Raw genomic sequence first — 20,312 nt, 5'->3', positions numbered from 1 at the left:
TTTTTTAAAGATTTTATTTATTTATTTATTTGTCAGAGACAGAGAGAGCAAGTGAGTGCACAAGGAGGCAGAGAGGCAGGCATAGAGAGAGGAAGGGAAGCAGGCTCCCTGCCAAGCAAGGAGACTGATATGGGACTTGATCCCAGGATCCTGGGATCATTACCTGAGCTGAAGGCAATGGCCTAACCGACTGAGCCACCCAGGCATCCCAGAAATGTGTCTTAAAGCAAAACAAAACAAAACAAAAACTCGTAAGATTTTGCCTTTTATCTTTGACTTTTAGCATTTTGACTATGATGTGTTGAGATGTGGTTTTCTTTGTTTCACCCTATTAGACCTCACTAAGTCTCCTGAATTTGTGGCTTCATGTATTTCATCTGATTGGGAAAATTCATGGACATTACTTTTTCATATATTGCTCCTTTCCCATTCTTCTTTTCTGGGGGACTGCAAGTAGACATATAGTGCAACTATTGACCATGTCTCAAATGTCTCTTATTCTCCTTCTGTTCTTTATATTCTTCTTCTTTTTATGCTTCAGTTTAGATTTCCTTTTGGTTGGTCTTTAAACTCAACCTGTATTCTGCATGTCCATGCTATTGTTAACCAGTTCAGGGAGTTTTCAATTTCTGTTAGAATTTTCAGTTGTAGAATGTTCATTTGTTTCTTTTAAAAGTAGATTTTCAATTTATTTTTAAATATGGCATTCTACCCTTTCCTACTATAAATGCTAGCACTTGGGAATGCAAAAAAGAGTCAGCCAAGGATTTTACACTTAAGGAAATTCCTAGCTTCTTCAAGAACTCCTATATCCTTAAAACTTCTGTGATTATGGCAGGAGAGGAACTTAGGAAACAGAGGGCCTCTGAGAGGTAGGACCTCACCCAGTGATGTGATCAGGGGGACGACAGCACATCCAGAATGATCTAGCCCTGCAGATCTGGAAACTTGCCTTTGCCAGTACAGAAGCTTTGACTTGTCTTGTTTTCTTCTGTACTCTGAATGCCTTGAAATATACCTGGCATACAGTGCTGAATAAATACTTGTTGAATGAAAAAAAATTAATACAGATAGTCTGTCTCCCAAGCCTAATTTTGGATCTACGAATTGCAGGAGAATGTGGGATAGACTGTGATATAAATTTATGAATTTAGAATGAGACATACAATTGCTAAGAGAATCAGACCCTGGACATCTCCATCTTATAGAAAAATCAAAATGAAACTATAATAACTCATACGAAGGTTGCTTGATGAATAAGGAATCAACAAGGAAGGTGGCTGGATATCGTGAATTGCTGTTGATGCTATAATGTGATATTCTGAGGCATATATTTAGCTTATAGGGATCAATCTTCATGGGAACTAGATTTGACTAATTTACTTGATATATGTATTAAGGACTTGCTTTGTGTCAGAAAGGGGTACAATGGTGAATAAGCAAAAAAAAATCATACAGTGCCTGCACTTATAGTCCTCCAGTAGGTTCGGGAAAGAAGATACCAATAAAATGATCTCACTAGTAAATATAACACTAAAACTCTGATAAAGCATCAGGAAGACCTAGTAAACATGCCATGTATATACAAAGAAAGCAGACCTACTATGGATGGCTCGCTCAGAAGGCTTCCCCAGGAAGAAAGGCTTGGACTGAGACCTAAGGGATGAGTAGGAGTTAACAAAGCTAGGGATTAGGGGCACGGGAGTAAAGATAGTTCTTGAGGGAGAACAGTATGTGCAAAGGCACAGTGGGTTTGGAGAACAAAGAGGAAGGTAAGGGTGCTAAAGTGTAACTGGTAAGGGAGAATGGGTGAAGAGCTTGGGGAAGAAGGCACTGGCCAGGTTAGATATGCCCTTGTAAGCCTGGCTGAAGACTGTCATCTTTGCTCTCAGAGGATTAAAATGCCATAGAACAGGGTTAGCATGGAATGATAAGATCAGATTTGTATTTTGAAAGGAAGACTCAGGCTTCTGTAAAATTTCTGATTAAGTCACTTTCTCTGGAAGATGATGGGTTAATACTGCCTAACTCTATCCCTCTGAGTTCTTTCCCTCCTCTTCTACGTATAGGGTAAACTACTCCCCTTCTGCTAATGGTCTTTCTGAGGATGGGATTTGGTATAGTTAATTACGTTTCAGTTAACAAAATAAACCACATTATGTCTCCAAAGTTTATGTTATTGGATTGGAATTTGGGACACTCAAAACTCCATAGTTACACAATTACCATCAATCTATTGGGGTGTGCGTAGGCACACCCACTGCATGTTAAACCAGCTTAATTCCAAGAAGGAAATTCACAGTGATCCCTCCCTGTGACATCCTGAGTCATGACATGGAACAAGCACATACCAGACTACAAGGAATGAGAGGTGGCAGTCATGTAAGAGGGTGAGGAAGTCCAGTCTGATGTTAGGCCTGCATGATGATACTTGCTGGGTAAAAGGAGAAAGACTATTTTCAGCCAGAGGAGTACATCCACTTCTTCCCTTCATTTCCCATTTTGTTTAGCTTAACTACCATGATCAATCATCAAAACATCATGTTTTCCACATCAACAACAATACAATAATAGTAGGGGACTTTAACACTCCCCTCACTGAAATGGACAGGTCATCCAAGCAAAAGATCAGCAAGGAAATAAAGGCCTTAAACGACACACTGGACCAGATGGACATCACAGATATATTCAGAACATTTCATCCCAAAGCAACAGAATACACATTCTTCTCTAGTGCACATGGAACATTCTCCAGAATAGATCACATCCTTGGTCCTAAATCAGGACTCAACCGGTATCAAAAGATTGGGATCATTCCCTGCATATTTTCAGACCACAATGCTCTAAAGCTAGAACTCAACCACAAAAGGAAGTTTGGAAAGAACCCAAATGCATGGAGACTAAACAGTATCCTTCTAAAGAATGAATGGGTCAACCGGGAAATTAAAGAAGAATTGAAAAAAAATCATGGAAACAAATGATAATGAAAATACAACGGTTCAAAATCTGTGGGACACAATAAAGGCAGTCCTGAGAGGAAAATATATAGCGGTACAAGCCTTTCTCAAGAAACAAGAAAGGTCTCAGGTACACAACCTAACCCTACACCTAAAGGAGCTGGAGAAAGAACAAGAAAGAAACCCTAAGCCCAGCAGGAGAAGAGAAATCATAAAGATCAGAGCAGAAATCAATGAAATAGAAACCAAAAAAACAATAGAAAAAATCAACGAAAGTAGGAGCTGGTTCTTTGAAAGAATTAATAAAATTGATAAACCCCTGGCCCGACTTATCAAAAAGAAAAGAGAAAGGACCCAAATAAATAAAATCATGAATGAAAGAGGAGAGATCACAACTAACACCAAAGAAATACAAACTATTATAAGAACATACTATGAGCAACTCTACGGCAATAAATTTGACAATCTGGAAGAAATGGATGCATTCCTAGAAACATATAAACTACCACAACTGAACCAGGAAGAAATAGAAAGCCTGAACAGACCCATAACCAGTAAGGAGATTGAAACAGTCATTAAAAATCTCCAAACAAACAAAAGCCCAGGGCCAGATGGCTTCCCGGGGGAATTCTACCAAACATTTAAAGAAGAACTAATTCCTATTCTCCTGAAACTGTTCCAAAAAATAGAAATGGAAGGAAAACTTCCAAACTCATTTTATGAGGCCAGCATCACCTTGATCCCAAAACCAGACAAGGATCCCACCAAAAAAGAGAGCTATAGACCGATATCCTTGATGAACACAGATGCGAAAATACTCAACAAAATATTAGCCAATAGGATTCAACAGTACATTAAAAAGATTATTCACCACGACCAAGTGGGATTTATTCCAGGGCTGCAAGGTTGGTTCAACATCCGCAAATCAGTCAATGTGATACAACACATCAATAAAAGAAAGAACAAGAACCATATGATACTTTCAATAGATGCTGAAAAAGCATTTGACAAAGTACAGCATCCCTTCCTGATCAAAACTCTTCAAAGTGTAGGGATAGAGGGCACATACCTCAATATCATCAAAGCCATCTATGAAAAACCCACCGCAAATATCATTCTCAATGGAGAAAAACTGAAAGCTTTTCCGCTAAGGTCAGGAACACGGCAGGGATGTCCATTATCACCACTGCTATTCAACATAGTACTAGAGGTCCTAGCCTCAGCAATCAGACAACAAAAGGAAATTAAAGGCATCCAAATCGGCAAAGAAGAAGTCAAATTATCACTCTTCGCAGATGATATGATACTCTATGTGGAAAACCCAAAAGACTCCACTCCAAAACTGCTAGAACTTATACAGGAATTCAGTAAAGTGTCAGGATATAAAATCAATGCACAGAAATCAGTTGCATTTCTCTACACCAACAGCAAGACAGAAGAAAGAGATATTAAGGAGTCAATCCCATTTACAATTGCATCCAAAACCATAAGATACCTAGGAATAAACCTAACCAAAGAGACACAGAATCTATACTCAGAAAACTATAAAGTACTCATGAAAGAAATTGAGGAAGACACAAAGAAATGGAAAAATGTTCCATGCTCCTGGATTGGAAGAATAAATATTGTGAAAATGTCTATGCTACCTAAAGCAATCTACACATTTAATGCAATTCCTATCAAAGTACCATCCATCTTTTTCAAAGAAATGGAACAAATAATGCTAAAATTTATATGGAACCAGAAAAGACCTCGAATAGCCAAAGGGATAATGAAAAAGAAAGCCAACGTTGGTGGCATCACAATTCCGGACTTCAAGCTCTATTACAAAGCTGTCATCATCAAGACAGCATGGTACTGGCACAAAAACAGACACATAGATCAATGGAACAGAATAGAGAACCCAGAAATAGACCCTCAAATCTATGGTCAACTCATCTTCGACAAAGCAGGAAAGAATGTCCAATGGAAAAAAGACAGCCTCTTCAATAAATGGTGCTGGGAAAATTGGACAGCCACATGCAGAAAAATGAAATTGGACCATTTCCTTACACCACACACAAAAATAGACTCAAAATGGATGAAGGACCTCAATGTGCGAAAGGAATCCATCAAAATCCTTGAGGAGAACACAGGCAGCAACCTCTTCGACCTCTGCCGCAGCAACATCTTCCTAGGAACAACGCAAAAGGCAAGGGAAGCAAGGGAAAAAATGAACTATTGGGATTTCATCAAGATCAAAAGCTTTTGCACAGCAAAGGAAACAGTTAACAAAATCAAAAGACAACTGACAGAATGGGAGAAGATATTTGCAAACGACATATCAGATAAAGGACTAGTGTCCAGAATCTATAAAGAACTTAGCAAACTCAACACCCAAAGAACAAATAATCCAATCAAGAAATGGGCAGAGGACATGAACAGACATTTCTGCAAAGAAGACATCCAGATGGCCAACAGACACATGAAAAAGTGCTCCATATCACTCGGCATCAGGGAAATACAAATCAAAACCACAATGAGATATCACCTCACACCAGTCAGAATGGCTAAAATCAACAAGTCAGGAAATGACAGATGCTGGCGCGGATGTGGAGAAAGGGGAACCCTCCTACACTGTTGGTGGGAATGCAAGCTGGTGCAGCCACTCTGGAAAACAGCATGGAGGTTCCTCAGAATGTTGAAAATAGAACTGCCCTATGACCCAGCAATTGCACTATTGGGTATTTACCCTAAAGATACAAATGTAGTGATCCAAAGGGGCACATGCACCCGAATGTTTATAGCAGCAATGTCCACAATAGCCAAACTATGGAAAGAACCTAGATGTCCATCCACAGATGAATGGATCAAGAAGATGTGGTATATATACACAATGGAATACTATGCAGCCATCAAAAGAAATGAAATCTTGCCATTTGCGACAACATGGATGGAACTAGAGTGTATCATGCTTAGCGAAATAAGTCAAGCAGAGAAAGACAACTATCATATGATCTCCCTGATATGAGGAAGTGGTGATGCAAGATGGAGGCTTAAGTGGGTAGGAGAAGAATAAATGAAACAAGATGGGATTGGGAGGGAGAGAAACCATAAGTGACTCTTAATCTCACAAAACAAACTGAGGGTTGCTGGGGGGAGGGGGTTTGGGAGAAGGGGGTGGGATTATGGACATTGGGGAGGGTATGTGCTTTGGTGAGTGCTGTGAAGTGTGTAAACCTGGTGATTCACAGACCTGTACCCCTGGGGATAAAAATATATGTTTATAAAAAAAAAAAAAAAAAAAAAAAAAAAAAAAAGAAAGGACCAATACCCAACTTTTGTAGCAACATGGACAGGACTGGAAGAGATTATTATGTTGAGTGAAATAAGTCAAGCAGAGAGAGTCAATTATCATATGGTTTCACTTATTTGTGGAGCATAACAAATAGCATGGAGGACATGGGGAGTTAGAGAGGAGAAGGGAGTTGGGGGAAATTGGAAGGGGAGGTGAACCATGAGAGACTATGGACTCTGAAAAACAATCTGAGGGTTTTGAAGGGGTGGGGGGTGGGAGGTTGGGGTACTAGGTGGTGGGTATTATAAAGGGCACGAATTGCATGGAGCACTGGGTGTGGTGAAAAATAATGAATACTGTTATGCTGAAAATAAAAAATAAATTAAAAAAAAAATTGCAAAAAAAAAAAAAAAAAAAAAAAAAACATCATGTTTTCATGTAGATGTGCAGACATTAATAGAGTCAATGGTGTCATCAATAAGTGTCCTCACCTACTGGTGTGAGAGAATAACCTACAGATCACCCTCATTAACCTTCAGTGATGTATCCTCAAGGAGGGCTATCAAAGACACTCAGGTATTGAACCGAAAAGTCAGAGTTAAACTCAATACAAAATGGATCGGGATAGCGCCATCCTAAGGGGATTGGCTGAATAGACACTCATGTAGTTGGATATACGAAAAGCTCTAAGAGAGTACAGAACTGCAAGAAGGGTTGATCAGCCATGGATCCATAAGAAAGCCATCAAAGGGGCAAAGATCGCCTCTCCACCTGCTAACACTGCCAGAGAGGAGAAGTCTGGCCTCTCCTTGGAGGATTCTGGCCCCAGTGGCAGGGCTGGATCTGGAATGAAAGTGGAAATAGGGGTCTAGGGTAGGAAAAGTAGTTCTTTCTTCCTGTGTCTCTCCTTTGCTCCCACTGGCTACCACATACACAACACTTCTGACACCAGATGTGCATGGGTGGGTTTCCCCCACCAAGCAACATCGACTGTTCTACAATTTGACTCCATTCTGATACCACCTACTTAGAAATAGCACCAGATCTGACAGGCTGAAGATCCATCCCACATGACTACTCCCACATCCCCCACGTCAGGCACCAGTCACAAGTCCGTGTTGTCACCTGTGTTTCTGACCCAGTGGTTGTAAACCTGAGGTTCCCATGACCCCTTCTTTTTTTTTTTTTTTAAAGATTTTATTTATTTATTTGACAGAGAGAAATCACAAGTAGATGGAGAGGCAGGCAGAGAGAGAGAGAGGGAAGCAGGCTCCCTGCCGAGCAGAGAGCCCAATGCGGGACTCCATCCCAGGACCCTGAGATCATGACCCGAGCCGAAAGCAGCGGCATAACCCACTGAGACACCCAGGCGCCCCCCATGACCCCTTCTTTGAGTTCAATTACTTTGTTACAGTATTTCACAGAACTGAGGGAAACACTTCATGTTTACCAGTTTATTAAAGGATGTGATAAAGGTTACAGACAACAGCCAGACAGAGTGGTACTTTGGGCGAGTTCTGGGAGAGTCCTGAGTGCAGGAGCTTCTGTCCCCATGGAGTTGGGGCAATCTGCCTCCTTGTTCATGCCTGTGTTCACCCTCCTGACATTATCGGGATTTCATGGAGGCTTCCTCACACAGGCACAATCAGTTATTAACCCCCTTTCCAGCCCTTCTCCCCTTGCTAGAGGATGAGGAGTAGGGCTGAAAATTCTAAGCTTCTAATAATCATGCTTTGGTCTTCCTGGTGACTGGGCCCTAGACAAGAGCCATCCAGGAGCCCACCCAGATATGCTCCAAGTGCTCTCATGACGTAAGGATTTACAAGAGATTCGGGAGCTCTGTGCCAGGAACTGGAGGCAGGGATCTATATATTTTCTATTCTCTCACAGGGCCCAGTAAATGAACTTTGAATATTAGGATCTAATTGGCTACTCCAAAACACTGTGAGATGGATTGGTGGCAATTTAAAATTCAATTAATCTGAACCATTACTCACAAAGAACTTGCTCATTGCCATGGGCAGCCCTTACAGATCTTCCCAGAGGGAGAAAGGGGCAGACATTTGGGCACATCACTGGCTCCCCTGACGGTCCTCATCCTATCTGCGGGACCTGGGTAATGAGAATCCGCAGTGAGGACGTGTGGGGCAGGTCACTCTCAGACTGTTGGATGTCTCCCATTTATGAACCCATGTCCCCGAGGACTGCATGGTAGAACAAGGCACATCCCTCCAAGGAAGGCGTTTCCCTGCGCAGCAGCCTGGGTCCGGCCGGTGTGCCAGGCAGCATCCCGGACTCAGCACCGGGACCCCAGGTGGCGCTCCTGCTGGTGATTCAAATCTGCGTCTCCCTCATCCCTCCCATGCTTACTTGCTCCTCACCTTTTTACCTCCTTTCTTCTTTCCTGCTTTGACGGGATACTCCTTTTCTCTGTCCACAGCCAGTTTCAAGTTTTTTAGTTCCTGTCGCATTAGCTCATCCACCTATATGAGTACAAAACACACCACTTTTGAGTGGCTTTGTGTGTCTCGTGTTTTCTCTGTGAAGTTTAAAAATAGCTTAAGCTCTGGGTCGGTCGTGGATGGGAAATGGTAAAGAAGCCCAACGGTGGCCGCTGATGACTGTCTTTGTGCAAAGTGTGGTGTTACCTGCACTCTGATCTCCGACTCCAGTTCCTTCCGTTTCTCCTGTTTGATCAGTTCCGGGTCATAGTTCTGGGGGAAATTCCATGACTCGTCTTTATTCTTCCACAGGTCTGTGGTCCGGAAGGATCAGGAAAAGGAAAATAATTTTTTTTTTTTTCAACATGAGAATGAACAGAAACTATGATTGCAATAAAAAACACAAGTCTAATTTTCTATTCTATTGCATGGAATACAAGTTCAAATAAAATACTCAAGGGATTATTGATGGCAGAGCGACGAGACCCATGTAAACGACAAGATCCATGTAAAAAATAATACATTAGGGGCGTCTGGGTGGTTCAGTGGGTTAAAGCCTCTGCCTTCGGTTCAGGTCATGATCCCAGGGTCCTGGGATCAAGCCCAGCGTCGGGCTGTCTGCTCCTCGGGGAACCTGCTTCCTCCACTCTCTCTCTGCCTGCCTCTCTGCCTACTTGTGATTTTTCTCTGTCAAATAAATAAAAAATCTTTCAAAAAATACATTAATCGTGGGATTATATAATTAGACAAAGGTGAGATGACTATTTTTGTAATATGTTTTATATTACTTTCAGTTTTCAAACAATTCACTAAATGTGGAAGATTTTATTGCTAGCTGAATCCACCAGCAACTGACCCCAACCCCTTGTTAAAAGACAACACTGAACATACAAGCACCCATGACTTTCCCCAGACAGCTATATTTTTAAATTACTTTTTAGATGTGTTTGAAATCATACATGTTTTGCATTTCCCTTTTGCCTGGCTCTGGCAGTGAAGAGGATGGTTAGACAAATATGACCTTAGAGGAAATAAGGATAATTTTGTATCACTGGAAAAAATTGAACTATAGCTCATTTCTCAGGGGGGGAATTCCAAATGTGTGCCAAGGTACAGCTCAGCTGGATCCTGGCACTGGGACATGGGTGGTGTCCTATGGAAAAAGAGACTTGTCAGTCTGGGAAAGGAGATCTTTTCCCAGAATCTATGTTCAGAATGTGATGGAAGCTTGCCAGAACCCAACCTGCAATCACCACCCAGCTTGGCTACACCACTGGGAGCTAATCCTTGGGACAATGATGCTCTTCAAGTTGGGGAGGCAATGGAGGGTCACAGGGACCGGGCAGAGGCCTCCCCCAATCTGTCCGATGATGGCTCCACTTGGGAAGAAGGGGGACAGTGCAGGGCTGGATGGCATTGAGCATGTGAATGAACGGGCAAAGGTTTCTCAATCATGACCTTCCCTATGGGCACAGAAGGGGCATCTTGAGAGTGGCCGGGAGTGTGTCCCCCTGAAGCAGCTGGCTGAGAAGGGAGGGACAGTCACAGTAACAGACGGAAACAGATGTCTGGGTGCTGTGGAGAGCAAGCGGTGTCAACCATGAAGACAGAATGGAGAAGGTATGTAGAGAGATACCTGGGCAAACAAATGAGTAGGGAGGGTCAGATCTGCAAATCTGTCACAGGGGTCCGGGGTCAGCAAAAGAGACCAGAGACAAGAGAAAGGACAAGATGTGGTGTGACCCAGGAAAAGTTGCAGATTCTGGAGAGAAGGTCAGCATAGCAAGGAGATTCTGATGCACAACTCAAACTTGGCCGATGGGCACAAAGAATTGCCCCAAGGGCTTTGGCTATCTGATACCTGCCCAGGGATGCAGCCCACACTTGGGGTCAGGTGGAACCTCTGTCCTACTGGTTATCTGCTGTTGGTCTTATGGTCTTCACCCTCCTGGTTGAAAATTCCTACCTCCTGAGGGGGGAGGAGGCTCTGCAGGACAGCTGTGCCCAGAGCAGACACTTTCTTGTCAGCAAAAAGGAGGCAAAGGGTACCTGAGGACCAGTGAGTGTGTCATCTCAAGGTCATCAGTCAGGACCCTGTGGACAGGAAAACTATAGGAAGATGGGACATGGAAAGCAGCTCCAGTTCTCCAAAAGTGTGGAAGCCCCAGGCTGAAGACCCTACAATGCTCCTGGTGGTTGGCATGGAAATTTCCAGAAGTGGAAATGGTCACCACAGGGTATTGCCACACACAGGTCAGGCAGGCCCACATCACTCTCAGCCATCCTGTGTAACATAGTGTTGGCCAGAAAGGAGCCTATTTGGAATTTGGGTCCAGCGAGGACTCTCAGCCTCCCTCAGCTTCCTGTCAGAGAATCAAGGGTGGGGTGGGGGGTGGTGGCTGGGCAGGGCTCTGCCAGTTGCTGCACTAGTCAGGGTCTCTGCCATGGTCACAGCCTATGGTGATGCAAATCTAGGGGGACAGATTTTGGAAAACGAGGATGATGAAAGGACCTAGTTTCTTCTGGGGTGGCTACTGTAGACATACAAGAAATAGACAGGAACTAAGTGACAAACATGGTACAAATTTCATAAAGTCTATTCACCCATGTGTCTTTCCCCATCGGGGTGGCCACGTGACAGGTGGTCCTGTCTTTGTGACAGAGATGATGGCAAGGGATGATGGGGTTGGAATTGGGTTTGGCACCTGTCTCCTAGATGGCTGCCTGTCTGTGGATGACCCCAGAGATGAGGATATCACCACCTGGGAGGGGCAGGTGACCAGCTTGGAACAGAGTTCACATCTCCATGAAGACCAAGAAGGAGACGACCCAAAACAGATGGGATGGAGGCCACTTTTGACAGGAGTGGGCACACAGGAAATTGCTAGAAAGCTAGGAGCTGAATTTTTATTATTTTAAATAATCACTCCTGTGACTGAGTGACAGCCAGAGAAGCCCATCCTGTGTTTTACAGCCAGGTAATGAAAAATACTGCATTGCATAAATTGCGTATGTCAGCCCATTGATGTAAAACATGTTTTAAGTCATTAATTGAGTTTATTCTTGGCCCCGAACCCCCTAGCAGGTGGATTTTGTGGTTGGTCTGTAAGGTGCATGTTCACTTACGGAAGAACTAAGTAGTTTACATGTCCCTTATTTGAAGGTAACTGTCCTTTCAGAGTGCTTTTTCTGAAATGCACATGAACTTAAATTGTGGAAAACTTTAAAATGTGTGACAGTTATGATTTTTCTTCCATGTTTGAAATTGTAAGGTCTTCCCCCTTGAAAACACTATGAAGGGTTTAAACGTGTTAAAACATGCTATGTACCAGTAACTGTTGTTTACCAGATGTCCCCCTTACACGATCATTAAATCTCCCACAGCAAAGCTCACCTGTTTCTATTAAGATATTTTTAAAGCAAAATCGCTTTGCTGAGGCGAGGTAGCTACTTTGCTTTCTCACTAGACAGACTTGCTAAAATCTGGAAGCGGTGCATTTCCTAAAGAAAGGGACACAGACTATTGAACAGGAAGGAACACGAGGCGATTATTTATGTAAAAGCACCTCGCAGCAAATTCTCATTCTGCGGTTGTAACTGTGTCTCACGAATAAAGCGGAACTTAGTGGCCTTTGCTGATTTCACCTCCACCGCCCTTTGAATGGTCCTGGTTTTGCTCGGAAATTTTGCTTTTCTCATGACACTTCGGCACAGGGCACCTCTCAATCCCTTCAAGAATTTCATGGACATTTACAAATGCAGGAAGCTTTTCAGGGTCCTCAAAGCACTAACAACTGCCCCAGGAGCTTTCATCCCCAGAGTGTGAAAAGCTGGCCAGGGCAGTTTCTCACGTAGGGGGGTGATTAAAATGCTAATGTCTTATTTGAAAAGGAAAACCTTTGATTTTTGAGAAAAGATTTCTAAGATGAAGACATTTAATTTCTTTAAAAGACCAGAGATCCTGGCAGATAGCACAGGAAACGCCACAAACCCAACTAGGAAAATGGTCCTTCACATTTCCTGCTCCCAAGTGACCATTGCCTGTTTTTTTTTTTTTTTTTTCTTTCTTAGCCTTAATGGAAACAGATATTCTACAAACAGCGTAATGGAAACATATTACACAAACGGTGTGGAAAGTCTCAAGAGCTTTCCCGAGTGGGTCAGCAGGTCGCAAGCCTTGGTTTCCCACGGGAACGTCAGATTTCCCCCAAGTTAATTTTTGCTTTTATCAAATTAATGCAGGCACATTGTTTTAGACTGAGTCTGATAAGATGGAAGGGATTATAACAAAAAACAGTCTAATTCTGCCTTCCAGAGAAATTGCCCAATGGCATTCATTCCTGTTTTCATTCATTCATTCGTTTAAGATTGTGAGGAATAATTTCAGATTTATCTGCAAATCTGATATATGCATAAGTTTAATTCATGACTTGATGGAGCTTGATTGTGGAGCAGGCACTGTTCTCAGAGTAGGCAGACACTGGGGGGCCTTGTGGTCTGGGACCATGTCCCCCCATGGGGAAGCAAGGAACACCCCCATCCCCATAGATGGAGGTGAGTAAAATAGGGTGGGCACAGGATGAGGCTGGAGACAGCCCACAAAGGTCTTGGGGAAGGCCTGCAGGGACAGCATTCCAGGCAAGGGGAATGGACAACATCAGGTCTCTGAGGTGGAACCGACTAGCTTGCTGGTGGAAGAGCATGGAGCCCACGAGAGGAGGGTGTGAAGCCAGTGTGAAGTGGTCTAGCTTCCCAAGAACTTTTCGAGCTATGTCTCTATTTCGAGCTATGTCACTGCTACTTCTTGATTTTTGAATTTGAGATGGGAGCCCCTGACTTCCTGTAATGGCAGAGGAAGGCTTGGCTGTCTCTCATCTTCCTGTCTTTCCCCTTATTCTCTCCTGATAGTAATTTCAGAGGGAGCTAGGCCCTCCACACACTGAGGGAAACTGTTGCCTGAAAGAGGACTTCAGCAGAACATGAGCGGGTCAGTGACCTGATGTGTTAGAAGGTGCAAACAATGACCTTGGAGGTTGGTGATCGATGTGTCGCATATGAAGCTATGAGGGGTCTATAAAGAGCAAAAGAAATGTGGCACAAAGCGTGTGAACAAGAAGTTGGTCATGTTGCAAACACACCTGGGTTCCTGTGGCATCCACAGCACACCGGTGACCTTGCCATGGGATGCATGCAGCTCCTAGCTGACCCTTGGGTGTTGTTGCCGCCAGCCTAATTTGCACAAGCCACTCAACTTGTGCCCCTGGCCCGTCCCATCCATCTCTGCCACACCCTGTATGTTGTGAGTAGGTTGATGGTGGGCACTATTTTTGTATCTCCACGATTGCCTTGCACCTGGCACACTGGACACAGAGGTTGTTGAATGAAGATGAAGACATAAGGGTATGAATGTGTCTTGATAGTGATTGCTTTATAATGATTTGAGGGCCCTGTACCCCAATGTTCATAGCAGCAAGGTCCACAGTAGCCAAGCTATGAAAAGAGCCCAATGTCCATCAAATGGATAAAGAAGATGTAGTATAGATATATGATGGAGTATTAATCAGCCATCAAGCAGGATGAAATGTTACCATTGGCAGTAATGTGGATGGAATTAGAGGGTGTTATGCTGAGCAGAATAAGTCAGTTGGAGAAAGACAAATACGACATGATCTCACTCACATGTGGAATTTAAGAAACAAAACAGATGAACATAGGGGAAAGGAAGGAAAAATAAAACAAGACGGAACCAGAGAAGGAGAAGAACCATAAGAGACTCTTAACCACAGAGAACAAACTGAGGGTGGCTAGAGGGGAGGTGGACGGAGGGATGTAGTCACTGGGGATGGGTATTAAGGAGGACACGTGATGTGATGAGCAAGGGTGCTAATATGCAACTAATGAATCCCTAAACTCTGTCCCCGAAATTAATAATACAATATATGCTAACTAACTTGAATTTAAATGAAATGTTAAAAAAAGATGTGACTTTGAGACTTGAGTGGCAGCATGTGTTCTAACAGTACCTGCCAATAGAGGGGTCGCTGGGTCACTTCTTGCCATTGTCGTGAAGATCAAATGAGACGAGCATGGAAAACACAGAGGCTTGCTTGCTTTGGGCATCTAATAACGTGAGGTTACTGCCTTGACCTCCGTCCTCCCCAATTAAAACAGCTGCTAGTCCTGGTGATGTCCCCTGTCCCCCCGTCCTGGTTCAGCACCATGTGCAGGGTGGGACCCTTGCCATTAGTGGAAAGTCAAAGAATTTCGGGTGGAGCACGGATTTTTTCTTTCATACAACTAGCAACTCAGACCTGAAGAGACATGGATCTTGCGGCTAAGGGTGAAGCTCAGTTTATTGGGGTAAAAACCATGAGTTGATGAAAAAGTATGTTAAGTGATTAACAGTACCAGTGCTGTCCAGATAAGACCAGAGTCAGGGAGGAAGCCCATGTGTGACTGACGTTTGGAAATATTCTACTCCATGTCCCTATTGCATTTTTTAGCAATTACCAAAGAGGACCAATGCCCAGGGCCATCGTGGCCCCTCATTCAGGGTTGAGATTCATCCTGAGAGAGGAGTGAAGCCAAAGGAGCTGAGTAATTGTTCCAGTAAACTGTAATAGAAATGTATGAAAGACTAATTCCTACACTTGCAGCTCCCCTCATATTCTAGCTACTATGCTAATTACGCTGAACAATGGACAAAAGAACTCTGTGTCGGTCTGCGGGCACCTGTCTTTGTCCGACAGGATTAGAATATCTTATTGTACATCTGGTATTGATTTTCTTAATTTAAACAATCTAGGCCGATCCCTTTCATTCCAGCAAGAGAATGTTCAGCTGACGTCCTACAGTTTGAAAACAGAATGGAGGGTTCGATTGTGTTCTCGTACTATTCATATTTGGTCTTTTACCGACCCTATGCCTTTAGGCGTCTGGAAGGAATTTTAAAATAGAGATGGACGGAAGGTCTGGGCCATGAGCTGCGTGTTTTCAGCCTCTCCCTACTGAGCGCCTAATTATGGACCTCACGGGGTGGGTGCGGGGCCAGGGTCATGCTGGGTGGGCCGGGCAACTCCCGGGGTGGGGGCCCGCATGGTCTCCTAAACTAACCTTTGTACACGTTATATCCTTCTTGCATCGTGGGAAGGAAAACACTTGGTGACATTTTCCAGCCCTCATCTTCTTCCTGTTGAAGAAGAATGAGATTTCTGTTAATTACAGAGCTGCCGTACCTATCTGGATGAGACAGTACCCGGTGAACATCCTGACGACAGGGCTATCGTAAGGCACACAGGCTCTTTCCTGGTTTATGAACTTGCCTACCTCCCTGGGAAGTTTCCCTGCTGGCCAGTCTGAGCAGGGAGTGTGGTGTCCACCAACCAGGGCATGGATGGTTCTAGAAACTTAGCTCCACCTGCAGGCTCACTGAGGTGCCCCTATTTCAGTCACCTCTCCTGGGGTACTCCAAGCCCTGAGTCTGGTCTGTTGTCTGATGTTCTGGTTCCTTCTTTGATCTGAAAACTGATTCCCAGCCTGAGTCCTTCCGCCGCCCTCCAGCAGCTTGCAGGTTCAAATGTCAGACTGGTTACTCAGTGGCTTTCAGATAATCTGATGGTTCCCTTGGGGTCTGTGTCCTTGGGGTGGGGGTGGGGTTACTGTGATTTGGAAGAGGCTGATCATTTCCCACTCAACTAGGAGTGAAATTATACATCAATTCCAGATCCAGAAGTAGAAACTGGCCCAGGAGCTCTCATTACTATTAACTATATTTTAAAATAAAAATGCATCAAAAAAAGTGATAGCTCGTTGCAAAAAACAAACATAACCTCCTATTTTCAAGCTTGCATTTAGAATGTCATTTTACTTCTCTGCTCACACTTTTCTCTCCATTCATTGAGATTAAGAATCAAAGCTACTAAAAAAAAAAAAAAAAAAAAAAAAAAAGTTACTCATGCCTTTTTGGGATTTGGAGTGCTGCTCCTTTCTGGAAGTAGTGGTTTTTGAGCATTTCAGACAGAAGGAAACATAAAGAAAACTCACATAATTTTTTCTCAGAGGAATGCATTTTCACATAAGACTTTACATACAATTTCAGGCAGTCTATCCTTGGGGTCTCTGTTTCCTAGGTTAAGTGTGTCTGTTTCCTCTGGAGATCAGCAGCTTCTCACTTCCTCTTATCTTCCCCTCTCACTGCCCCTCAGTGGACACAGAACATGCTCAGAATGGATGTTTCCATGATGACATCCTTATTCCTGATAACAGCCTCTGGAAATTCTCAACATTCATGTCTCCATCTTTGTGAATTAGTACAAAGTTTTGTTTGAAGTCCCCTAAAATACCATAAGAATGTGGTTGGCTCAGTGGTTCAGTCTGGAGCACCTCCTTGGGCCAGGCTGCTGGAGAAGGGGCACTGGGATCACAGAAAGGCTGGGTAGCCCCTTGGACAAACAGAAGCTTTTAAAGCTAATGGGTGCTGTATGCGGGTGCTAGGCTCTTCCCAGGATTCAGCATGAAGTTAGAATGTAGAGGACTCTTCTGTATTCACATGATCCTGTGTTCTGGTCAGGTAAAATCCATTTAAAATAGTTCCAAATGGTTTAACATATAGCTTGAAAAATAACAAAGAGAAAAGGATTGTAAGGATGGATTGCACAGTGCTTCTTTTCTGGCTCCTGAAGCCAAAGAGAGGTCCACATAGCTGACTTGTTAGGCTAATGGTGTAACTTTGATACTGAAAGCACATTTGTAAAGATGGCTATTGGTTTGCAGAGAATGTCCTCCTGACACTAGCATTCCCCTCTATCACGAAGTCTTAACACAGATCTCCTTACCTGTGATCCTTAACACTTTTAGAGATGGTTAGCAAACCAAAGATCCAAAAGAAAGACAATTTTTTTTTGCTGTTGAATTTTAAGAATTCTTTATATATTCTGGATGCAAGTCCCTTTGCTAGATCTATAACTTGCAAACATTTTCTCCCAGTTTGTAGATTGTCTTTTTATCCTCTTCCCAGAGCTAAAGTTTTTTTTTTTTTTAAACTTTTTATTAAAATGATGTCCAATTTATCAATCTTTCACTTCTATAGACACTTTTGGTTGTCAAGCTGAACTGTGTGCAGAGCCCTAGATCCTGAAGATATTTTTCCTCCTCTTTTTACCTGAAGGTTTTATGGTTTTACATGTGAGTCCATAATCCTTGTTGAGTTAATTTTTGAATAAGGTACCAGATAGACATTCCTTTTCTTGTCGAGGGGTGAAAAGATTAACTCTTGTAAAGCCCATCTTTGAAGATGTATATGGTGCTTTTATGTATTCCCTTTACTAGCTCTGAGGGTGAAAACCCCTAAACTAATCTCTTAGCTTCTGTCCTTCAGCATCTCGGTATCCAGGGTCACTGGATGGATCTAGACATGAAATTGAAGACTTCATGCTTCCAATGTTAAATTGCTTGCAAAGCTTTTTGTTGAAATGGTCAAATGAATGTAAGATTACCAGCCACTGTTATTTTATTTTAATTTTTGTACAGAGGGAGAAAATGCATGTGAGCTGGGTGGAAGAGAAGGGGGGCAGTGAGAGAGGGAGAAAGAGGATCTTAAGCAGCAGACTTCCCCCTGAGTGCAGAGCCTGACCCGGAGCTCGATTTTGTGACCTTGAGATTATAACCTGAGCTGAAATCAAGAGTCAGATGCCCAGCTGACTGAGCCACCCAGGCGTCCCCACAGTTATTTTACTATATTTTATTTTATTTTACTTCGACCCTCTCTTTTCTCCTACTGTCAGCCCCACAGTAAATTGTAAATCCAAGCAGGGACACTGAAGCCTACAAATTCTCACCTTTAAACTTCCTTCTAGTTACCTTCAGGCTCAAGTGTCTTAAGATTCTATAGGGACACTCACTAATCCTGAGTCCTGAATAACAGAGTATCTAATGGGAGCTCTCTCCTGCTGCACTAGGGTCAGAGGGAGAGAGGTTTTGGGCAGATCGCTCTAAGACACATTTATTCAGATGGAGGTGACCCTAGGAAGGGGTTGAGGTGGGAGGTGAAGTCATAAAAGCATGACCATGGGTCTTTGTGATTAGAGAAGAGTGTTACTCTGCTGCTCCCTATGAGCCCAGATGTTCATACCACCAGCTGGATGCACCTTTCCTTCTTCATTATTTTCAGAAAAAATCAACGAGGTGATTAGAACTCACTTGCTTTGCTCTCAACCTCGTGAATGACATTTGGCTTTAAATGCATCCTCCCATGTGTGTGGATGCAAACTTCTGAGGGGCTATGGCTGCTGGCCCACACTTGTCCTTTGGTGAGACATGGACTTGTACTAACCCTGCTTCCCGTCTAAGCCTGGACCTACTGGTTTCCTTGTCTTGGTTACACCCTCACCCACAGGCCATCCTAACCATAGCCACAAACCACAAACCTTAGACTACAACTCACACAACTCAGGTTTGCTCATGTCACTACCCCAGGGATGACTCTTGTCTCCTCCAGCAGGTTCTGCCCTAACAACCATGGCTGTTCCAAGCTTTCCCAGCTCTATATCATATCCTCTCCCTAGAGTCTGTCATCCTTGCTCTGAAGTTGCCTTCTGGTTCTCTGGTTCAGCAACTGCCTGGAATCCTTCCTGTAGTTCCTGGTCCTTATCCAGCCTTCAGATTTACCCACCACCAGACGCATGTCAACAGCCCCTCTGGGGCCCCTTAGGCTCATTTGTAGCCATCTTATGGACTGACAAAAGTTGTACTCCTATGATATTTTGATAAGAGTCTATTTTTCATTTATCGATGTGAGTGGAAATATTCAGATAATCCTCAGTTTTTTGTTTTTAATAGGAGGTCTTTACCAAGTTTTCTGAGTATATATGGACTAGCAATTGAGAAATGACCAAATTTATAAAAATACCTGAAGGATAATCCCACAGCTGTGCTACAGTGAAACAGTAGGGGTGAGTCAGTTACGTAAGTTGAACAAAACTAGTTTCCTCTCTCCTCTGCCTTACCCTTTACCCAGGATGAATAATAGATGCTTTTCTACAGGTCAAAATACCAATTCTCATACAAAGATTTTGAGTAGCTTGTCTCAAGAATGCTTCTAGATGCCTTGGGATTGATTCTAAAATAAGATTTTTAAAAGTTAATAAAAGAGATAATCTGACCTCAAATATGAGTAGCAATATAATGTAAATATATTGATTTCATTAGAGATTACCATTTATGATCACATTGTTACTGTGTAGACATATACCTATCAAGAATAAATTCAGTTCTAAGGAACTGTGAAGGATTTTGCCCTTCATTTGCAACTACTTCATAAATGCTGATGTACTCAAACTTCTCTTTTTGTCTCAAACTGTTCATCATTAAATGACTCTTTAATAGCTAGTTAATAAAATACCTTCACTCAACAAAGACCAGATTGTATAGCTGATAATTTCAGAATTTTTATGGAACAAGCTTCATTAACAGTGAATTTTTAATTAGCAAGTGTCAAACTCCCTAATGCATATTTAGAGGAAGAGAATGCTTAGAATAAAATTGAAATTCTTCCAATTGTCCTTATTCTTTGGCACGGCTTCAAAATTATCTTGCAGAGTGAGAGGAGGGCTTTTAAAATTAAGAAGTAAGCTCTCTTCT

The 20,312-nt window shown here is 42.9% G+C and overlaps 1 protein-coding gene across 3 annotated transcripts in view; it reads right to left on the bottom strand.

Annotated features, from left to right (window-relative positions):
• The window catches only part of DRC11 (dynein regulatory complex subunit 11), a 151,465-nt gene that overhangs the window by 51,337 nt on the left and 79,816 nt on the right, over positions 1 to 20,312 (bottom strand). For all 3 annotated transcript variants that reach the window (XM_082689788.1, XM_082689790.1, XM_082689789.1), the window contains exons 9-11: positions 15,789 to 15,864; positions 8,883 to 8,989; positions 8,616 to 8,717 (exon numbers count right to left, since the gene is read on the bottom strand). In XM_082689788.1, coding sequence (XP_082545914.1) covers positions 8,616 to 8,717; positions 8,883 to 8,989; positions 15,789 to 15,864 — 285 coding nt within the window. The remainder of the gene's footprint in view (positions 1 to 8,615; positions 8,718 to 8,882; positions 8,990 to 15,788; positions 15,865 to 20,312) is intronic.

This window comes from Mustela nivalis, assembly GCF_964662115.1.
Source record: "Mustela nivalis genome assembly, chromosome: 11".
In the NCBI taxonomy this organism is placed as follows: Eukaryota; Metazoa; Chordata; class Mammalia; order Carnivora; family Mustelidae; genus Mustela; species Mustela nivalis.
The sequence above is the reverse complement of the archived record's forward strand: the minus strand, read 5'-3'. Positions and strand labels throughout refer to the sequence as shown.